The sequence below is a fragment of the Pipistrellus kuhlii genome, unplaced genomic scaffold (genome assembly GCF_014108245.1).
Source record: "Pipistrellus kuhlii isolate mPipKuh1 unplaced genomic scaffold, mPipKuh1.p scaffold_m20_p_8, whole genome shotgun sequence".
Lineage (NCBI taxonomy): Eukaryota > Metazoa > Chordata > Mammalia > Chiroptera > Vespertilionidae > Pipistrellus > Pipistrellus kuhlii.
The window spans coordinates 45,101,303-45,120,798 of record NW_023425584.1 but is presented as its reverse complement, the minus strand read 5'-3'; the positions used below and the strand labels follow the sequence as shown (position 1 = coordinate 45,120,798).

Genomic DNA, 19,496 nt, shown 5'->3' with positions numbered 1-19,496 from the left:
AATTATATCAACTGTTATTAAAAATAATGCTATGACTTAAAGGACCCCTTCCTAAGAGATTACAAAGGATAAATATGATAATAATATAGGTCAGTGCGTGAGTGACTTCTCCACTCTTTGAACAGATTTTGAGCCCATGTGCATGCTAAGTATACTGTGACACAGAAAATCAATCTCTGCCCCCTCCAGTATATTACGGGGTGAAGCTGTTAAACATTTCATCGGGAAATTGAAAAGTACAGCTGTGAAGCTCTTTATCGCTGGGAAGCTGTCATTATTCCAGTACTCACTAGGTTATTTGCCATCAGCCTACAACATCCTCCAACGTAGGCTTTACAGTAACCTCGCTAACATCAAGCACTACTAAAACCATTTGGTGGAGGAGACAGTTAGGGGGTGATAATAAGGAATAAAAGCCAGTGTTTTCATGAGAAGACTGCTATGTCATCTCTACTGTTGAAATTTGTAAAAAGCAAGTCTCCTGCCTCTAAAAGACATGTCTTTCTTTAGCCGTTAACATTGTTTCAAATGTAGACTATCCATAGTCTGATGGCATTTTCCTTTAAGGTCTATTTGTAATTACTTGAAAGGTAGATGGTTTTCGAATGATGATTCCCAGTGAAATCCATCTCCGAAGATAGGATGTGGAACTAAAAGTGAGGGGCTGAGGAGACAGATGGTGTTTATAGCGCACACAGAACCTCCACATTGACTTTTAGAGCCATAGGACTCAAGGCCTTGGCAACATCCCCACACCAAACGATGTTCCATTCATTGGTGTGAATCATTTTCTCTTAAGTGCCAACAAGTCTGCAATTGACCTTTCCATAGCTCTATGCTGAGATGCTTACCACGGTATTTCTAATCCTTGTCAATTTCTTTCCAGACAGAGCTTTTTGTTCATGCTTTTAAGGATCAGCTGGTCAGAAGCGCTCTCTTAGCACTTTACACTGCCAGGCCAGGAGGCATCCTTAAAAAGCCACCCTCGCCCAAGAGCAGCACAGAGGAGAGCAGTCCCCAGGATCTACCCCCGCCAATGAGAAGGCAGGACTCCATACCCCATCATTCGGACTACGATGAGGAAGAGTGGGTAAGTCTCTTGCACACTGCTTCCTTCCCAATGTTCAGTCCTAGGAAATTAAGTCAGCATAATTAGGAATCTCTGCTTTTTATCCAAACAAGGTAGAAAGCAGTCACAATACAGATTGTGGGTGAATCGTTCTCATTTTTACTTCAGGGCAAATTATAAATGGAAGTTTTATTCCTCGATCACATTTATTTGACATAAAAATCTATTTGATGTCAAATAAATCACATTTATACAACCAAGAATATGTCATCAAAGCAAAGATGCCATGATTGCTAGATTTGATTATACCTTTTCTTATTTATTGCCAAGATAATATAAACCATTACAACTGTGCTTTAGAAAAAGAGTCTGCAATTATCTATAATGCACTACTCGGATACAAGAAGTATTTTCATTGTTGTAACCCAGTGTTTTAGTTCCAAATATAGGTTAGGATGTATTGGCATTTAAATAGCAGTGGACATAAAGATCTCTTGAATCTTTCTCCTCATGGTTCTATGATTAAAAAGATGTTCTTCTATGTGTTCAAAAATTAGCAGAAGGATGACCACATAAAGCATCTGAAAAAAGTAGTCACGTACCCCGACCAGTGTGGCTCAGTTGGTAGAGAATCATTCCATGCACCAGTAGGTCGCTGGTTCAGAATCATTCCATGCACCAGTAGGTCGCTGGGCAGGGCACATACCCTGGTTTTTGGCTTTATTCCCAGTAGAGCAGGCGTCTTCAAACTACGGCCCTCGGGCCACATGCGGCCCGCAGAGGAGTCTGATTCGGCCCGCCAGGTTTTTTGGGCAGTGAGCACAGCTGAGGTGTTACAGTAGGAATTAGTAGTTCATATAGTCCGGCCCTCCAGCTCTCTGAGGGACCGTGATCTGGCCCCCACTTTAAAAAGTTTGAGGACCCCTGCTAGAGGATATAGAGGAGGCAGTCTATCAATTTTTCTCTCTTGCAGGGATGTTTCTCTCTTCCTACCTCTCTCTCTCTCAAAAAAAAAAAAAAAAAATCAATAAAAACATACTATTTTTTTTTAAAAAAGTTAAAGCTAAGTAAACAATAGAAGCCTGTCTGGATGGGAACACTAGTTGGGCAGATAAGACAGGAGACACATGAAGGTGCTGGGTGAGGGAGACCAGTGTGTTATTCCTAAATCAATACCTATTAATTTTTTAAGACCCATCCAAATTATATGCCCACACGGAAGGAAGCTCTTTACTATAGCATATGTTTAACCAAGAAAAGAGTATGCCAGCTATATTAGATGTTAAACAGTTAATAATTACTATTCCTGCCACCCTAAATGTAAAAGTGTTCAGGGAGTAAATTATTGGAAAGGCCCAGATCTCTCAAAAAAAAAATTGCTGTCTCAAGTGCTGTGAAGTGATGGCTGCTCTTTCTTCTGATAAAATTTCTATCACAGGAAAAACAGAGCTGGTTCCAAGAGGTAAATGCTGAATAAGTATCTGTTGTTGCTGATTAAGATTGCATTCCTCTCACGGAAGCATTTTCAAAAGAGCAAATCTAATATTTCTGCCTTTTACCTCATCTTTTCCTTCAATTTATTGAGAGCTCCAAGGCACTCGCCCCGATTAACCTCTCTGAAGTTCGATTTTCTCAACTGCAAACATCTGTTTTGCTTAGGATGGTCATGAGATAAACAATTTACCTGTGTGATAGCGCTCCATTACCTGGAGAGGCATTGGATGACTAGAATTTTTTCTGTATTTTCTTTTTTAGGATATTTAACTTAAATAATCTGGTTATGAGGATCAGTACAATTTCTTGTGATAAAAAAGAAAACTGCATATTATAAACTGCTCTATCAAAAAATGTATATTATGAATTTTAAGAGTTTGGGTAGATATAGAAAAGAACTTAAGATTTTCATAAATAATAACCATTTTACCCTGTTTCCCCAAAAATAAGACAGTGTCTTATATTAATTTTTTCTCCCAAAGTTGCGCTAGGTCTTATTTTCAGGGGATGTCTTATTTTCGGGGAAACACGGTATGTAAACTAAAGTGAGAATTTTAAAATTTGGAGGATTGTTGGTTTTTATAATTTTTACTTCACTGTGTTATGCTAATCTTCCCTCATATCTCACCTTCCTCCTGCTACACAGAAAATGTCCCTCTTCCGTCTCCCTCCTTAATTCCTTTACTTTACATAATTTTGGGGACTTTCTAAATCGTAGTGTTTCAGATTGGAAGGTAAGAGGTCCTCAATCTAGTGGTAGATAAAAACATGTTGACAAATACTGGCAAAGGTTATGACAAACGTTGGGGAGAGACAGATGGTAGAAGGTGGGCTCCATTAATGTGACTTCAACTCCACATTTGATACTCAGAACCTTCTATGACAGGCAAAGATGGAAGGAGTGGGAAACATACGGTGAAGTGAGCAGATGTCCAGTGAACCATTCAGTTGATTGGGGTCACTGAGCAGTTGTTCAGAGGGAAGTGAAAAAAAGGAACTTTTCGGGCCTTCTCTTTGGCTAGTAGGTGGTCATTTACAAGTCCTCACGATGTTCTTCTGGGGTGCTACTCTGTCTCCAAATTCCCCTTTTCATAAGGACTCCATCTCTGGATCCCATTGTTATTAGAAAGTATATAAAACTTGGTCTAAATTTACCATAATTACAAGGGAAATATTTCCCATTCATAGAAGTTACTTCTAACTCTCTAATTCCAAAATAATTCTACACTATCAGCAATAACAGAATTTGGTTGTTAGATAGATTCTTATTGTTAACTACTTTCTATTTTAAAAATTACTTTGTCAAGGCATGAAAATTCTTTTAAGAAACAGAAAAAAAGTTTCACCAAAGCTAAAGACATTTAACATTATTTCCAAAGCTTTAACTAACTTTGAAAAATTTTATGAATTCAATGAAAATATAGCCAATTGAAAATGCCTTTGGAGATTGTGCTAGTAAATGAACTGGAAACAAGTCTGTGTACCACTTTTCTAGCTAATTAGGTACTAGAAAAGTTTCAGCGCTGATTACAAGTCTAGTCTACTTCCTGAATTAATTCAGTGTTTTAAATAAATTTAATTGGGCTTCTGTGATATCATAGGAAAGTATTCTCTGATCACGTACATTGGGTTAGGTTTAGACTTAAGATCACAGTAGTTCCATTTTTTAAAACTCTATTTGTTCTGTTTAATTTCCTGTAGTGACTGTGGTTTTAACAGTTGCCTAACATGAGCAACTGCATGGAGCTTCTTACAATAAATATTTTGAAAGTGAATGCATGTTAGTAAATAACTTCTGGATACTCTGCTGACACATGCAGAATCTTCCTTTTTGAGGTCATAAGACTGAATCTTTATTAATTCTAAATCAGTGTGAGCCTGCCTCTTTTCAACTCGTTTTGTTAGCAAAATTGGTGACATGAATCTAGATAATAATTATCTAGTCAGTATGGAAGAGATTGAAACTAAAATGATCACTGACCAAAAAAGTCTGTTATTTGCATAATTTCACTTATTAATTTTTAGTGCTTTTCAGGTTGATTTCCTGAAAAGTTGGTAAACAATTAAATTCCAAAGGAATATTGAGATTTTATGACAATCTGTGCAAATAAGCTAATATAGCATTCTTCATCTTTGAGCTGATAAAGATGACATACTGCTTGTCTTCCTATTCATTTCTACAACAGATGCTTCCAACAGCTGGGATTCCAAGATTAGTTTGTCCAAATATGAAAGCATGTCATCCAACCAAAGGATTAAGTTGACCCAGTTTTGGAGTTTTCAGTAATTATACTATTCTTTGTATCATTATGATTTAATGGCAACATTAGTACATTGATGTGTTTGGGCTGAAGTCTCCCTACCTTCATTTAAAAAATTGTTTTTAAAAAAGGGTTATAAAAAGAAACTTCAGAACCTTTATATACTGATATATTCTAGCAAAGAGAAGAATAGGAAATCTATTATTATTTATCCCAAACCTACTTTTTAGCTGAACTACATTTCTGTATCAGAATTCTCTACTTCATGCTGTAAATGTAAATCAAATTTTAAATTTTAGTTGCATTCTTAAATTAGGAGAACATTTGCTATGCCTTATTAAGGTAAAATGTGTTTATGTCACATGAACATAATAGATGATCCACATTAATCCATAATAACTTTTTAAGAATTTTATTGATCATAGAAACAATAGCACAGATTCACAGTAATACTTATGTCAGGCATCCTGATAATAAACTCCATTAATATCCTGAAAAAAAAGTGATTTCTCCATAACTCAATATTTGTAAAAATTGCATTTTGGAATAATATTTATACTAATTTCTAATATGTTTGTTATCAACATCTCACAGTTCATTTGGTATTACATCTTTCTCTAATGATGTCTAGAACAAATATGAATGCCTAATCTTAACAGAAGTATTAAAAGTGTAGTTTATATTATCATAATTGGTAGCAAAGATCACAGATAGTTTCAAAGTATTATTAACTGTTGAGGACAAACATATTTTTGCCAGGTAACTCTATAAGCAGTCTTCAGTTATTTGTATTCTCAGCATCTCTTGAAGGCTTCTGTCTTCATCTTAGACTTTACCTCTAGGGATAATCATTCAGGCCATGCATAACGCAGGAGTACCTATGCAAATTGATTTTCAAAAAAGAATCTGTTCAGTTTTCTGACTAGCTAGAATTATGCTTTGTGAAACCATTGACCTGATCTTAATGAGAAGGAAATCAATCATTCTCAATTTTTAGAGGTGATTAATTTTTATGGACAACTAGATACCAACCTATGATTTAACTTTTCTCAAGCAACACCTTATAATTTAATAATCAAAATGAATAAAATGTTCACTAAAATATGACCAATTATTTCCAAATTTTATGTAATTGGTAGACAGACAGATATATAGTATGTTTGTGTATATTCATTCAACTACAAAATGCTTTTTTTTGTATAAAAAGCATTATTCTTATATCCCATGGTTACTCAGCCTTGTGAACACTGAATTATAACCAGTCTGTTTCTTCCTTGTGTTCTTGAACTTTATAAGCTCCTAAAGGACAAAGACAGTGTCATGTTCACTGTTGTATAGCTGCAATTAACAGAACACCTGCACATAAAAAGGTACTGGATACTCATTTGTAGAGTAAATTAATGACTTTGAAATTTATCCTCAAAATACTGTTCTTGTTTACCTTTTTATTTTGAAACACAGACTATGTCTATTTAATATAACTGCACTATGCTAGGTACCTCCCCCACTACCCACCTCCCTCCACACACACTGGAATGCATGAATTATTTTAAGGGTTTTATTTCTCTCTTCCAGTCAAAACACCCAGTTATATCCTCTCTCTTTAGTGCATATTTTCATTTCAGAATCAACTTTGAGGTGTCTATTCAAGTTACTTTAAATTACCACCAAACATGGAAAATGGTAAAATTCAGGATGGACACAGAATATCAGAAATGACCAAAGCTAAGAACATGGTGAGTTAGGGTCTCCAGAAGCTTCCAGAAACACAATGGTGGCCATTTTAACTTCTTTTGATTATCACATGGCAATTACAAAGCCCTACTTACATATTTCCCAACAAATATGTGTAGAAGCAGCTATTTTCTCCTTATCTCAACCTTTTTATTTTTATTCCCTAAGTCACACATAGTAGGATTGTTGGATTTTGTTAACCTTGTAATAAGACAGGACATTGAAAGCAAAGCATCTGCTCTCCCCATCAGAAAGAGCAGGAAAAGACAGGGAGAATTAGACCAATTTCTGACATGGCAACTGAATGGGTCCTATCATCTGTTTTTTTGATGGATGGGAACATTCCTGAACTTCTCCAGTCCATTTCACCCAGGAGAAATGAGCTTTGAATACTTATTTTATATTAAAGTCCACAAAAGGTGATTAAGCAAAGTTCATGACTGTCCATTAAAATGCACAAATGTTCTATTAAAGAAGAGAAGCCCCAAATGAGAGCTTTATGGGCATGCATATTCATGAAATGCTGCCCAATTCTAGATTTTCCCACATGCAGGTATTACATTCACCTTCACTCCCCTGTTTTATAGCACCTAATGCAGTGTTTCCTCTATTCACGTTCAATGTATTTTTTCAGAATGAATGGAGGGATTTGCAGAATCAGCAGTTCATCCTTCAACTCAAACCAAAGTTTTTAACAGAGATATTTTATTTTTGTTAATGAATTGGTGATTTTCCTGTGGTTTTATGTTAGATATCATCCTCTTCATTGGATATTTTCCTGATTTTTATAATGCCTGGTTCAATGTCAAATATTTTGAAGTGCCAGTGAATAATAAATATGCAAACTTATATACATACTTTAAAAATATATGATTACATTAAATCAAGTGTCCTTAATCTTTAATACATTTTAATGTGAATAGTCAGACATTATTTCCTAAATAGAAATCTTTGAATACCCCAAATTTAATGAATTGTTAAAAGAAATGCTAAGGCATATACAGGCAGAATGTTAATATGTTGGGGTACATTCATTTTTTTAAAAATCAATCCTGGAAATTGGTGGTATGTAGCACACTGACTGATATTGTCATATAATTCAACTGTGCAACTATCTAATGATATACAGATAACAACCAATTACCAACTTAACATTAAAAGCATTAGCCAATCAGTAGAAAAATTTTTATTAAATAATTGCTTTATTTAATATTTTTCCTGAATTGAAAGCTTTAGCATGATGTGGCATTAATTAGAGTGAACTCAGCCTGTGAGTTTGATCTTAATTATAACTTTAATTTGAAGATGTGGTAATACTTAAAGTTGTATCTTAATTTCTTTTTATTCTTAAGTAGCTAGTTATTCAGTCAATCAACAGATGTTAATTAAGCACCAGTGGTGTGTAGCAATGCTATAGGTACTTGGGAGAAAACAAATTACCCGTAACTATAAAATGTGGATTCTGATCTCAACAACCATATCATCTAATTCAAGTATTCAAGTAAATGGCCATCACTCATAAAACAAGCAAATATATTAAGGTTCCCAGAATAGAGGTGGTTGAGTGATACACATAAAAAATGTTGAAAAGATCCCTGGCCAGTGTGGCTTAGTTAGTTGGAGTGTCATCCTATATACTGAAAGTTGGCGGGTTCAATTCTCCATCATGTCACATATCCAGTTGCTGGTTCTATCCTCCATGGTGCTATCCCCTGTTTTGGAGCTCATGTGGGAAGCAATTGATTAATGTTTCTCTCGTAAATGTTTCTCTCTTCCTCTTATCCCTTCCTCTCTCTGAAATATTTTTTTTAAAATGATGAACAGAGACAGAGAAAATTATATGAAAGTTAGAAAAAAAAATATAACCCTTCCTTCTATTATCCATCCTTCCTTCCTTCCTTCCTTCCTTCCTTCCTTCCTTCTTTCTTTCTTCCCTCCCTCCCTCCCTCCCTCCCTCCCTCCCTCCCTCCCTCCCTCCCTCCCTCCCTCCCTTCCTCCCTCCCTGCCTCCCTCCTTCTTGCTTTCTTGCTTTCTTGCTTTCTTTCTTTCTTTCTTTCTTTCTTTCTTTCTTTCTTTCATCACCTAAGGACCTGAGAATAAAAGGATTAATGAATAATAGTTATTTCCCTCATAGAGTCAGACAGCAAAAATGCATTAAGCAGAGGAAGGGTAGCACGGATAGTTCTTGGAAGTGGTGGGACTTGAAAAAGTTAGTATTTGGGTTGAAGAAAGAGAAGGAGGAAGGTATTCAAAGCATAAAAAGCATCATGTGTCCAGGTAGAAATATACATTATTCGAAGGTTTCCTTCATGTCTCCAATGATCAGCACTAATAGGCATGCAGTAGGTGCCCAGAAAATATATGTTAAGCTATTTAATAGGATGTTGCTAGGAGAGCAAGATGCCTGACCTGGTAAAGTTTTCAGAGTAGCAAGAAATAAGGAGAATTTTCTAGGTTGACTCAACTAGAGAGGTGACTCTAGGCTAAGAGAAGAATGAAGATTAGCTGCAGTGCTTAGCCTGCTTTTGACCAGAGGACTGATGACTTGAACATGGTAATTAATGAAGATAAATGTGGCACTCATGTGTAGACCTGTTTATGTGATAGCTGATATATAGGTCTGGGTCCAAACCACGGGAATGTAGAGAGATCAATACTGGAGAAACTGGCTGCTTATCTGAATCCACTGTGTAAATAAGGGCTGAATTTTGGGATAAGACCAGCAGTGTGGTTATTGGAAAGGAAGGGATTTTTACATAAGTAAATAAGTGAAGTTAAGCAGGAGGATCAATAGGAAGCAAACACTGGGAAATCTCACTTAATTCTGATGGATGTCAAATGTATGCCAATTTTTAGTGGACATGGTGTGTGTGTGTGTGTGTGTGTGTGTGTGTGTGTGTGTGTATTACATAGCTTGAGGCATATATGTTGCAGTTTGTGCCATGGAGTATTTTAAGTACATCTCCTTTCATCTAGCAGTTTCTGTAAACTTTGGATCAGAGAAAATAACTATCAAGGTATTAAAATAAGACAGGTTTGCTATGTTGAGCAAGGCCAATATAGTGCAAATTGCATTCAATCAAGGATACACCAAAGCTTCTTTTTAAAGATGGAGATTGGCCCTGCTAATCCATATGTCTGTTCTAATCAATGTCCTCAGAAATTGGTAATGACAAGTGGGAAATTGTGCACAGAGATATAGATATGCCAGGGCTACTTTGGACTCCCCATGCCAGCTCTGGTTTAGTTTTCACATTTTTGCTGATAAAAAAAAATAGATCTAGAAAAGATGATCAGTTAAGGAATGCTGAATTTCTCCTTCCTCTCCCTCCTCCTTCTCTCTCTGCCTTTCTTCCAGACCCTGTGCAATATATTGAGGACACAGGTCCCAAATAAATTATAATCTGGTATTAGAGACAGAAGTGCATACCAAATAAATAACTTTAATATACTATTTAGATGCCATAAAAGAGAAGGAAGCATGACCAGCAAAGTTCAGAGTTCTCTCACTATGAGCTAGATAGGATATTCTCCCCAAAGGGAAAAGAATAGAATGAGTGTATCTTTAATGGATTATCTGATTATGCATGAATTGTGCATAAGAAACTGCTCAATTTCTCACCCCCAACAAACACTCTCCCAGCTTATGTGTCCTCTAAGCATTTAATGACTTAAATGTTTTTTCTACTATTTGCCATATAACTCTTTACTATGTATATGGTTGTTGGTCTTGATTGATAAACTTGCTTGATTCTGTTCCTTATGTCAATAAAGATCTCTCTAATGGCTGCAAAGGCTACTTTTTATATCAATTGAATCCTATCATGTGAGATATAAGTAAAGGAAGTAGAGTAGCTATAGGGATAGACTGTAAAATTATCCTTTTAAATCATCTTCTGTTCACGCTTTTCAGAGATGTGAATAAGATAAATGGACCCATCTCTTGTATTACTTTACATAAACATCTGTAATTCTTTCAACAATAAATGTAGTTTTTTAAAAAAAGAAGAAAGGCAGCTTGCAGCCCTGGACAGGTGGCTCAACTGGTTGGAACATCATCCCATACATCAAAAGATTGTGTGTTTGATTCCCAGTCGGAGCACATACCTAGTTTGCAGGTTTATTCCTAGGTGGGGCACATATGATGTTTCTCTCTCTCATTCCCTTCCTCTCTCTAAAATCAAAAAGCATATTCTCAGGTAAAGAATAAAAAAGGAAGGAAGGAAGGAAGGAAGGAAGGAAGGAAGGAAGGAAGGAAGGAAGGAAGGAAGGAAGGAAGGAAGGAAGGAAAGAAAGAAAGAAGGGAGGAAAGAAGGGAGGAAAGAAGGAAGAAAAGCAGCATTCAATATTGCTTGCTTTTTGATAAAAATTCAGTTTCTCCCAACATGAGTAACAAGAAGAGAGCTGACCCCTACCCAGCTAGTTTGGCTAAGTGTATAGAGTGTCAGCCTGCAGACTAAAGAGTCCCTAGTTCAATTCTAGTCAAGGGCATTTACCTTGATTATAGACTCCTGCCTGGCCCAGGGCTCCTGTAGGAAGCAACCAATGATGTGTTTCTCTCACATTGATATTTCTCTCTATCTTTCCCTCTCTCTTCCACTCTTTCTAAAAATCAGTGGAAAAATAACCTTGGGTGAGGATTAAAAAAAAAAATAGAAGAGAGCTGAAAATGTATCTCACTTACAAAGCCAATCTGGAAAATGAGCAACCCTCTCCCCCTTTTCCTTCAATAGCAGAGTTCATTCCCATTAGCTAGAGACCATACTTTAGGAACTTCCATTTCCTGGAGAAGACAAATTCATAGAAACATAAAGGACAATGATGGCAGTTAGGGGCTGAAAGAGGAAAGAAAGAGTTCATGTTTAAAGGGTACAGAGTTTCAATTTTGGAAGGCCCAAAAGTTCTGGAGATGGATGGTGGTGATAGTCACACAATATATTATACTTAATGCCACTGAGCTGTACACTTAAACATTGTAAAAATGGTAAACTTTTGTGTATGTATTATAAAAATATAAAGAGAAAAACAGGAATTTCTAATGTAAGTGCTGGGCATTCTTTAAAAATATTGCTATGATCTGGGGGAGATAATAGATCAACCGAAGGACTTGTATACATGCATATAAGTACATCCAATGGACACAAAACTCTGGGGAGGGAGGGTATGTATGGGGGGGGCAATGTTAAAATATGTACACAGATAATAATTTAATAAAAAATGTAAAAATAAAATTAATTAATTAATTTAAATAAATTAAAAAAATAAAAATATTGCTATGTCTTTGCTTTCTTACTAAGTATTGATAGGAAAATTATAAGAAAATGATGTTATATCCAATTTAAAATTTCATAGTTTGAGCTCAATTGTGGATTAATGTTGTATGGTAATTTATAATTGTTTTATGACAGAGAAAGATAATCAACTAAAGAAAAAAATTTATAACACTTAAATTTTGCTTTATTAAGAGAAAATATATTTCTTGTGTATCCATGTTTTGGCCAAATTAATGAGGGTATTAGAGCTAGTCAGTCTGCATTGTCATGATGGTTTCTCTACTTGCTTCTCTAAAATGATGAATCAAGATGTTGCCTTATCTTTTTTTTGCAATAAAAAATGTGTATTGATACTCATGCTCTTTTCAGGATAGGGTGTGGGCCAACGTGGGGAAAAGCCTGAACTGCATTATTGCTATGGTGGACAAACTGATTGGAAGTGATGGTGGTAGTGAAGACAGCGGTGACAGCAGAGATGGAGAACAGGACCTTTCTGTCGTGGACTCCATTAAAACTCGTCCAAGGGGTAAGGAATCTTTTCTCTCCAATCACTGACTGAGTAAACAAAATGAGAAAGTCATGATAAAATGAGACAGAAAGAGAAGAGTCAATAGTGCCTTTGATGAAAGTGCTGATAGCACGCTTTTCCACCGCTCTGGCTTGGATGATGGAAGGCTACTTATCAAATTGCATCTCAGTTGTGTTTTCAGAACTGCTTGCAATGCTCATTTTTTTTTGCTACATAACAACCTTGTCAAAGAAGAACAGTGTTTTCCTTTAAAGAATCTGACATAGTTTAATCTACTTTTATGCATTCCTACAAAATTTTATTAGGAAGAAAAACAAGCATCTGATCCTAAAACTCTTAGAGGCCTCAAGAGATATCAGGACACAATATCTCATAATGGTTCCTGAAAAGAATGCAATATGATAGATAAAATGCTTTTTTCCCTCATTCTGGGGGATATTATTTTGTGAATAATTTCAGAAAGATATAAGAATGTCTGATTCCATATAAGAATAATATGTTTGTGAATTATTCCAAAGACATATCAGATATATCAGAAAGTATAGATTTTTATGGATACATGTACACACCTATACACACACACACACACACACACACACACACACACATATATATGTATGCATACACCTGTGGGTATGTAATGTGTGTGTCTATAGATAGACAGGTATATAATTAAATAATTTGAAAACTATGGCTTATTAGTAGGTTGACTAACAAATATAATAATCAAAATTTCAATTATAGTTATATTTCTATAAATGGCTTTTTATTTAAATCTTTTAGATAAGTTGACTAATTTTGACAACAAAAAACAAGACAAACATCTGTGGGGGTTTTATGGTAATAAGAACTACTGTGAGAGTTGCCCCAGCCCTTTTGCTAGATGTGTTAAGTGTTTGGAGAGAATAAACAGTGTTGCCCTGCACTCTTCTTCTGCAATCTGCTTTTCCTCTCACTTGAAGAAAATGAGCTATAAGAAAATATGGATGCTTATACTTTACATTTGTTTTTCCAACTTGTTTTCCTGATTTTTCTTTAGTCCCGTTTTCATCAGGGGTTTAATTATGTGAAACATCAATCTTTCAAAAAAAATATTATAGATAGTCCTCATCTTCTATGTACATTGACATAGGTAGATAGTTTACACTAATGTTCTTTATGTTTAGACCTCCTTGGTTTAACTGTCAATGGGGATTTTCTTTATTAATAATGTTAGTTTCATTAGCTAATGAATCTAATCCAGATTCATAACTTTACATGAATCAGAATGAAAGCTTGTCATAATTTATATGATAAAAATCATATATTTCTATTTTCTTTAATTGAGCATTTCTTGACTATTAACTATGACCCAGACACTGCTCTAGAAAAGGAGGTAAGGAAGCATAATCCATTTTCGGGACTTGTTCTGCCCCTTGATGGGTTTTCAAGGCATAAAGTTAATTTATCAAATAGCCCTAAATTTATGCCCAGCCCATCCCTGGGTTAGAAAAGTCATTTAATTTATTTTTCTTACAATTAATTGATGTAGAGTCAGTGAATGATCTGAATGATCTATACTTTATTGAATGTATTATATGATGCATTCTGATGGCCATTTGTTACATCATTTATTAGTGATTTGTTTCCTCATGTGTAGGTTTTGTTTTGTTTTTTTTTCTTTATATATTAAGTTCAACAAACATTTTTATTCAATTTCTGGAATTTTTCTTCTGTTAATTTATGTCTTATTTGAGATACATTTTGAAATCTCATAGAGTAAGTCACCCTTTGACAGCCTGTTTTTCTTTCTTCGTCACCAGCCTTTATTTTTACATTTTAGCTATAATTTGTGTTGGTTTTGCTAGTGTATATCTAACATGGTCATGGTATTCCAAATTGTTGCTCCCTTTATCCATATTTTAGGACCTCTCTAACCTGCAATTTTCTTTTCAAGTTTTAGATATTCCTTTTACAGAGTACTTAATAGTGTTTTAAATCTGTGGTTTTGAAGGGAAGTGTTTTCATTTGTTTTAGATCCAGGATTTTACCATATGTCTTACTTCATACTTTTTTTCCCTGAGGATTAATGCCAATAGTTCTGAAAGAAGTAAAAGCTTCTCTCCTATTCTCAACACAAATAATAGAGTAACTGGTTCCAACATTCATGGTCATATGTATTTACATGTTTTTTTAATGAACAAAATGGTCCTTTTATTTTTTTATACACTTAAACATGCTTATAAGCATCTACTGTATGTATAATACCACATGACTTCAATTTCCTAATAAAGACTCAGGATAAAATCAGAAAATATCAGAATGTTAGGCTATGGTGTGCCCTTAAATATTCTATAATTAACTCTGCTAGTGTATAATAGCTTTGTGGTTGAATATTGACCTATGAACCAGCAGGTCACAGTTCTATCCCAGAGAGGGCACATGCCCAGTTTGTGGGCTCGGTCCCCAGTAGCAGGGGTATAGGAAGCAGCTGATCAATGTGTCTCTCTCATCACTGGTGTTTCTATCTCTACCCATCTCCCTTCCTCTCATAAATCAATAAAATATATTTCTAAAAGAGTCTATAATTAAACCTTCTAAATTATGCTAAGAAGCTTACCTACAGTGTCTTTGCCAATTCTCACCTAACCTGTGATACACATCTTCACTGATAGAAAACCTGTTTTTTTTTTTTTTTTTTTTTTGAGTGGCAGATTCCAGATGTTGATTGAAATGTGTTTCCTTTCACATTATCCACTGGCCCAGATCTAATTCTCTACACCAAAAAGGACAAATTTATTTCCCTTTTTCCACATTATCACGTAACATATCATAAAGCAATCATGCCCATTTTTAAATTGACACTTTTGGTGTCATTTTTCAAAGCAGTAGCACGGAACACAGAGTGACACAGGAGCACCACCTTCTTCCTTTTGGATACAATTCTATTAATTATATCTCAACTCACATTAGCTAGTTTTACCGCCACATTTTACTATGAAGTCCATTGATATCCATAAATCTTGCTAAATTTGGCCTATCTCTCCGGCGTCTCCAGATTCAAGTAATATATAAGCACCCTGTGTGTTAGAAATTGTGAAATAGTAGGGGCACAAGGAGATTAAGACACAGTCTATCTCAATTCTACTGAAAAGATTGATCTCTAAACCCATGACTGCAGCATAATACACTTTTCAGTTCACTCTAATAAATACCTATTTCTTTCATCCATCACATCTACTGTCCTACCTAGGTTTATTTTATTCACATTTTATAAATATTTCTGTCCATTCACAGAAGTAATAGATAAAAATGATGAGAAAACAGAAATAAAAATAGCTCTTTGAGGAACATCACTAGAAAAACTGTATGCATTGAAATATACTGATTAATTACTGCTTTTTGGGAATGTGTGTTTAACCATCTGTGTATGCATTCATCTTATTGCATGTCATATATATATTATGTCTTCAAAAGAATATCAAGAAATCCCCATGGAAAGACCATACAATATGTCATTGAATACTTTTTCCTAATGTACCTAGCTATAAGCCCTGACAACATATGATTTGGCAGATTGTTTTTTAATTCAAGAATAGGTGGGGTACAAAATTATATTACTTTCAGGTGTATGACATAATGATTCCACATTTATATACTTTATGATCTGCTCACCATACTAAGTCTAATAATCATCTCTCACCACACAGTTATTATAATACTAGGGGCCAGTGCATGAAATTCGTGCACAGGTAGGGTCCCTAGGCCTGACTGGTAATCAGGACTGATTGGGGCCTTCCTTCCCCAGGTGCCAGTGGCTGGCTAGGACTTCCTTCATTCCACGCTGCTCCCTGGTGATCAGCACATGTCATAGTGAGCGATTAAACTTCCTGTCTCTGGTCCAACTCTGAGGAGTCACTTTGCATATTATCTTCCTATATAAATTACACTATTATTAACTATATTTCCAGTACTGTACACGATAGCTCCATGATTTATTTGAATTTAGCACATTTTCTTGATATTATTAAGTGAATATCTTTAACATGTATGAATATGTTTGCATACCAGCATGAAAATCTTTATATTCCAGAACTTATCCTCAAATTAGCAATTATTTCAGACATATAACAAATCTGTTTTATTTTGTAAAGTGCAAAGATTCAAGCACAGAGTATAATTTTCATCAAAGGGCTTAAATATTAATATTTTTTAGTTCCATTAATTTCTACATGTGAATATTTTGAACTTCATGAGAAATAAACATGAATCAACCAGATCCTTTAGAACTCATGGTTCAGCAGGTAAAACAACTTCTAAAATACATTTATTTTAAAAAACCTTAGTGAAAAAAAAATAAGCAAAAGTGACCATGGATATCTTTATTATAAACTTAGAATTACAATAATAATTTAAATGATGACTTTTTATAATAAATGTCTGCTGTTATCATAAAAATAATGTTTCCCTTAAAATTGTACAATGAACTATGATGTAGCAAAAAACACTTGACTCAGAGCCAACATACCTGGCGAGTCCATAATTTACTTATTTGGCTACATGACCTTTGGCAGATCACTTAAATTTTCTGGACCTCCCTTTGTTGGTAAAATAAATGTCATTTGCAATATTTTAAAACTGCTTCTACTTCTAAAGTTTTCTAATAATATAATAAAGATGCCACATTATTTAAAGTGACTTTTTTTCTTTCCTTTGGGGCATTTAACATATTTTAATTGAACACCTACTGTGAGTCAGGCACTATTCCAGACACTGGGATACAACAATGAACAAGACAGATAAAACACCTGCCCTCCTAAAGTGTATCTCCTTGCAGCAGGGAGACATTAAAAATAATAATATAAGAAATAAGGACATTACATAATATGTTAATGATGACAAATGTTGTGGGGAAAAATATAGAGTGAAGTAAGAGGGCTTTAGAATATTGTTGGAGGACAGGGGTTGAGGTTTAGTGGGCTAGTCAATGTTAGCTTCATTGAGAAGTTCCTTGTTGAGCAAAGACACAAGGGATAAGGAAGTGAGCCATGTGTATATGGAGGGAAGGCTATATTGGGTATAGAAGACAGTTATTGTAGTACACAAGTCCTGAGGCAGATATTTGCCTACCATGATCATGAAGTAACAAGGAAGCCTTTTTGATTTTAATAAATTGAAGGAGAGGAGAAGATGAATTCAAAGAGATAACTTTGGGGAAAGATCATGTAGATCCTTTGTATTGACATTGTCTTTTCTCTGAGAAAAAAAGAGAAGCTATTGGAGAGTTTTGAGCAGAGAATTAACCTTATTTGATATAATTTTAACGCCTAAGCTGTTATGTTGATATTGGACTATAGATGGAAAGGTATAATCAAGTATAGACCAGTTAGAGAGTAAATGTAATAATTATCTATAGAAGTTATTTATCATGGTGGCTCAGACTAAGAAGATGGCAGTAGAGGTGATGAAAAGTATTTGGATCCTGTACATATTTTGAAAGTAATGCCAACAGAATTTTCTGATGATTTGAATGGGAGAATGAAAAGGAATGGAGGACTCAAGAATAATTTAACAATTTTTGGTGTTAGCAAAACTGGGAGTAGGGTGGCCATGTATTCATATGAAAGCTAACATTTTTGAGGTTTCTTTAAAGATGTTGCCTGGCCCTAGCCGGTTTGGCTCAGTGGATAGAGTGTCGGTCTGTGGACTGAAGGGTCCAGGGTTTGATTCTGGTCAAGGGCATATGCCTGGGTTGTGGGCTCGATCCCCAGTAGGGGGCATGCAGGAGGCAGTTGATTAAATGATTCTCTCTCAACATTGATGCTTCTATCTCTCCCTCTCCATTCCTCTCTGAAGTCAATAAAAATATATTATAAAAATTAAAATATCGCCTGTATTATTTAATTATTTCAACACTTATAGGAGTAATGTACACATTTAATGGGCAAAGAAGTAGAATTGAAGTCACTGGTGTCCTGTTATGCCCACTGTAGTGGTAGAGTCCTGAGGGTACAGCTTTTATTAAGACTGAAAGGCAAAATACGCTTAATGCATGTGACTGGGTGACTCTTCCAGGTCCAACATAATCCTCCCTCCCTCACCCCCCCATTTCACTGTGGTGCTATACCAAATACAGAGCTTGTTTAATTAATGGATTTAGTTCCTGGAAACTGTCTTAGCAGAATTTACTTAAAGCTTTCAACTTTGTGCTTCGAAATGAGAAATTTAGCCAGGATATCAGTTGATGCATTTCCTTTGCTATTTTTCTAAGAGTAAGACCGGAAAGTTTTATGACACTGTTTTCTCAGGCTGGCAGGACTTAAACAAACAAGGCTTCTTTGACATGAGGAAAGGTTGCCTTTGTTCTTATAGCAGTCTGTCTCCCGTTGACTAGTACACTCATACTTTTATACGTCCGGAAGTGCCCAGATCAGTCATTTGCCTTGGGTCATAGTTCAGTAGACACAATGAAGAATACATTTTAGATACATGTATGTCCTTTGTGTACTACCCTTGGCACCTTAAGACTGCCCTGAGGTAGAGGTAAAGGAAGGCACACCATAACTCCAGGGCTACAATAAAGCTTGTCTCCCTACATTAGACCCATTATTTGCAGATTTGGTCTTGCTTTTCAGCTTTTGGCTCTTCTGCTCATATATTCTCTGCACCTTCCTCCTTCTCTCCCACCCCTACTTACCGCATCCCCTATCCCTGCTAAGGCGACTGCCCACCTAGCTTTCCATTGTTGTTTCCTGTTTGTTTGTTTTCCTTTCTCAGAGCTTGAGACTCAACATTTACTTTCATTTTATTCATCCTTTTCCAAGTTCTTGAATAATTTCAGCCCCTTCCTACTGCCCTGCTCTCCCCCTTATGGCCCTTCCATTCAGTTTATTGCACTTGTTAATGGCATTTGGCATCATCAAACCAGGCGGCGCCCCTCCGGACTCTGTTCCTACAAAGCCTCACACTCAGGTGCTCACTACCTGCAGGCCATCAGCTTCCTGAACTCTCTTCACCGAGAACATTCTTAAAGTGTTCAGCAAAAGACACAAGGAAAACATATAATCTTCTCACCAGAGATGTACTCTCTTCTCTCTTCACTCTTTTCGATGTGCTTTGCCACTGTCCCATCTTTTATAGCACTAACCAAACTTGCT

The 19,496-nt window shown here is 35.6% G+C and overlaps 1 protein-coding gene across 4 annotated transcripts in view; it reads left to right on the top strand.

Moving 5' to 3' along the window:
- The window catches only part of INPP4B (inositol polyphosphate-4-phosphatase type II B), a 560,042-nt gene that overhangs the window by 475,874 nt on the left and 64,672 nt on the right, over nt 1–19,496 (top strand). For all 4 annotated transcript variants that reach the window (XM_045576851.1, XM_045576850.1, XM_036423483.2 and 1 more), the window contains 2 exons: nt 887–1,090; nt 12,201–12,357. In XM_045576851.1, the coding sequence (XP_045432807.1) occupies nt 887–1,090; nt 12,201–12,357 (361 nt within the window). The remainder of the gene's footprint in view (nt 1–886; nt 1,091–12,200; nt 12,358–19,496) is intronic.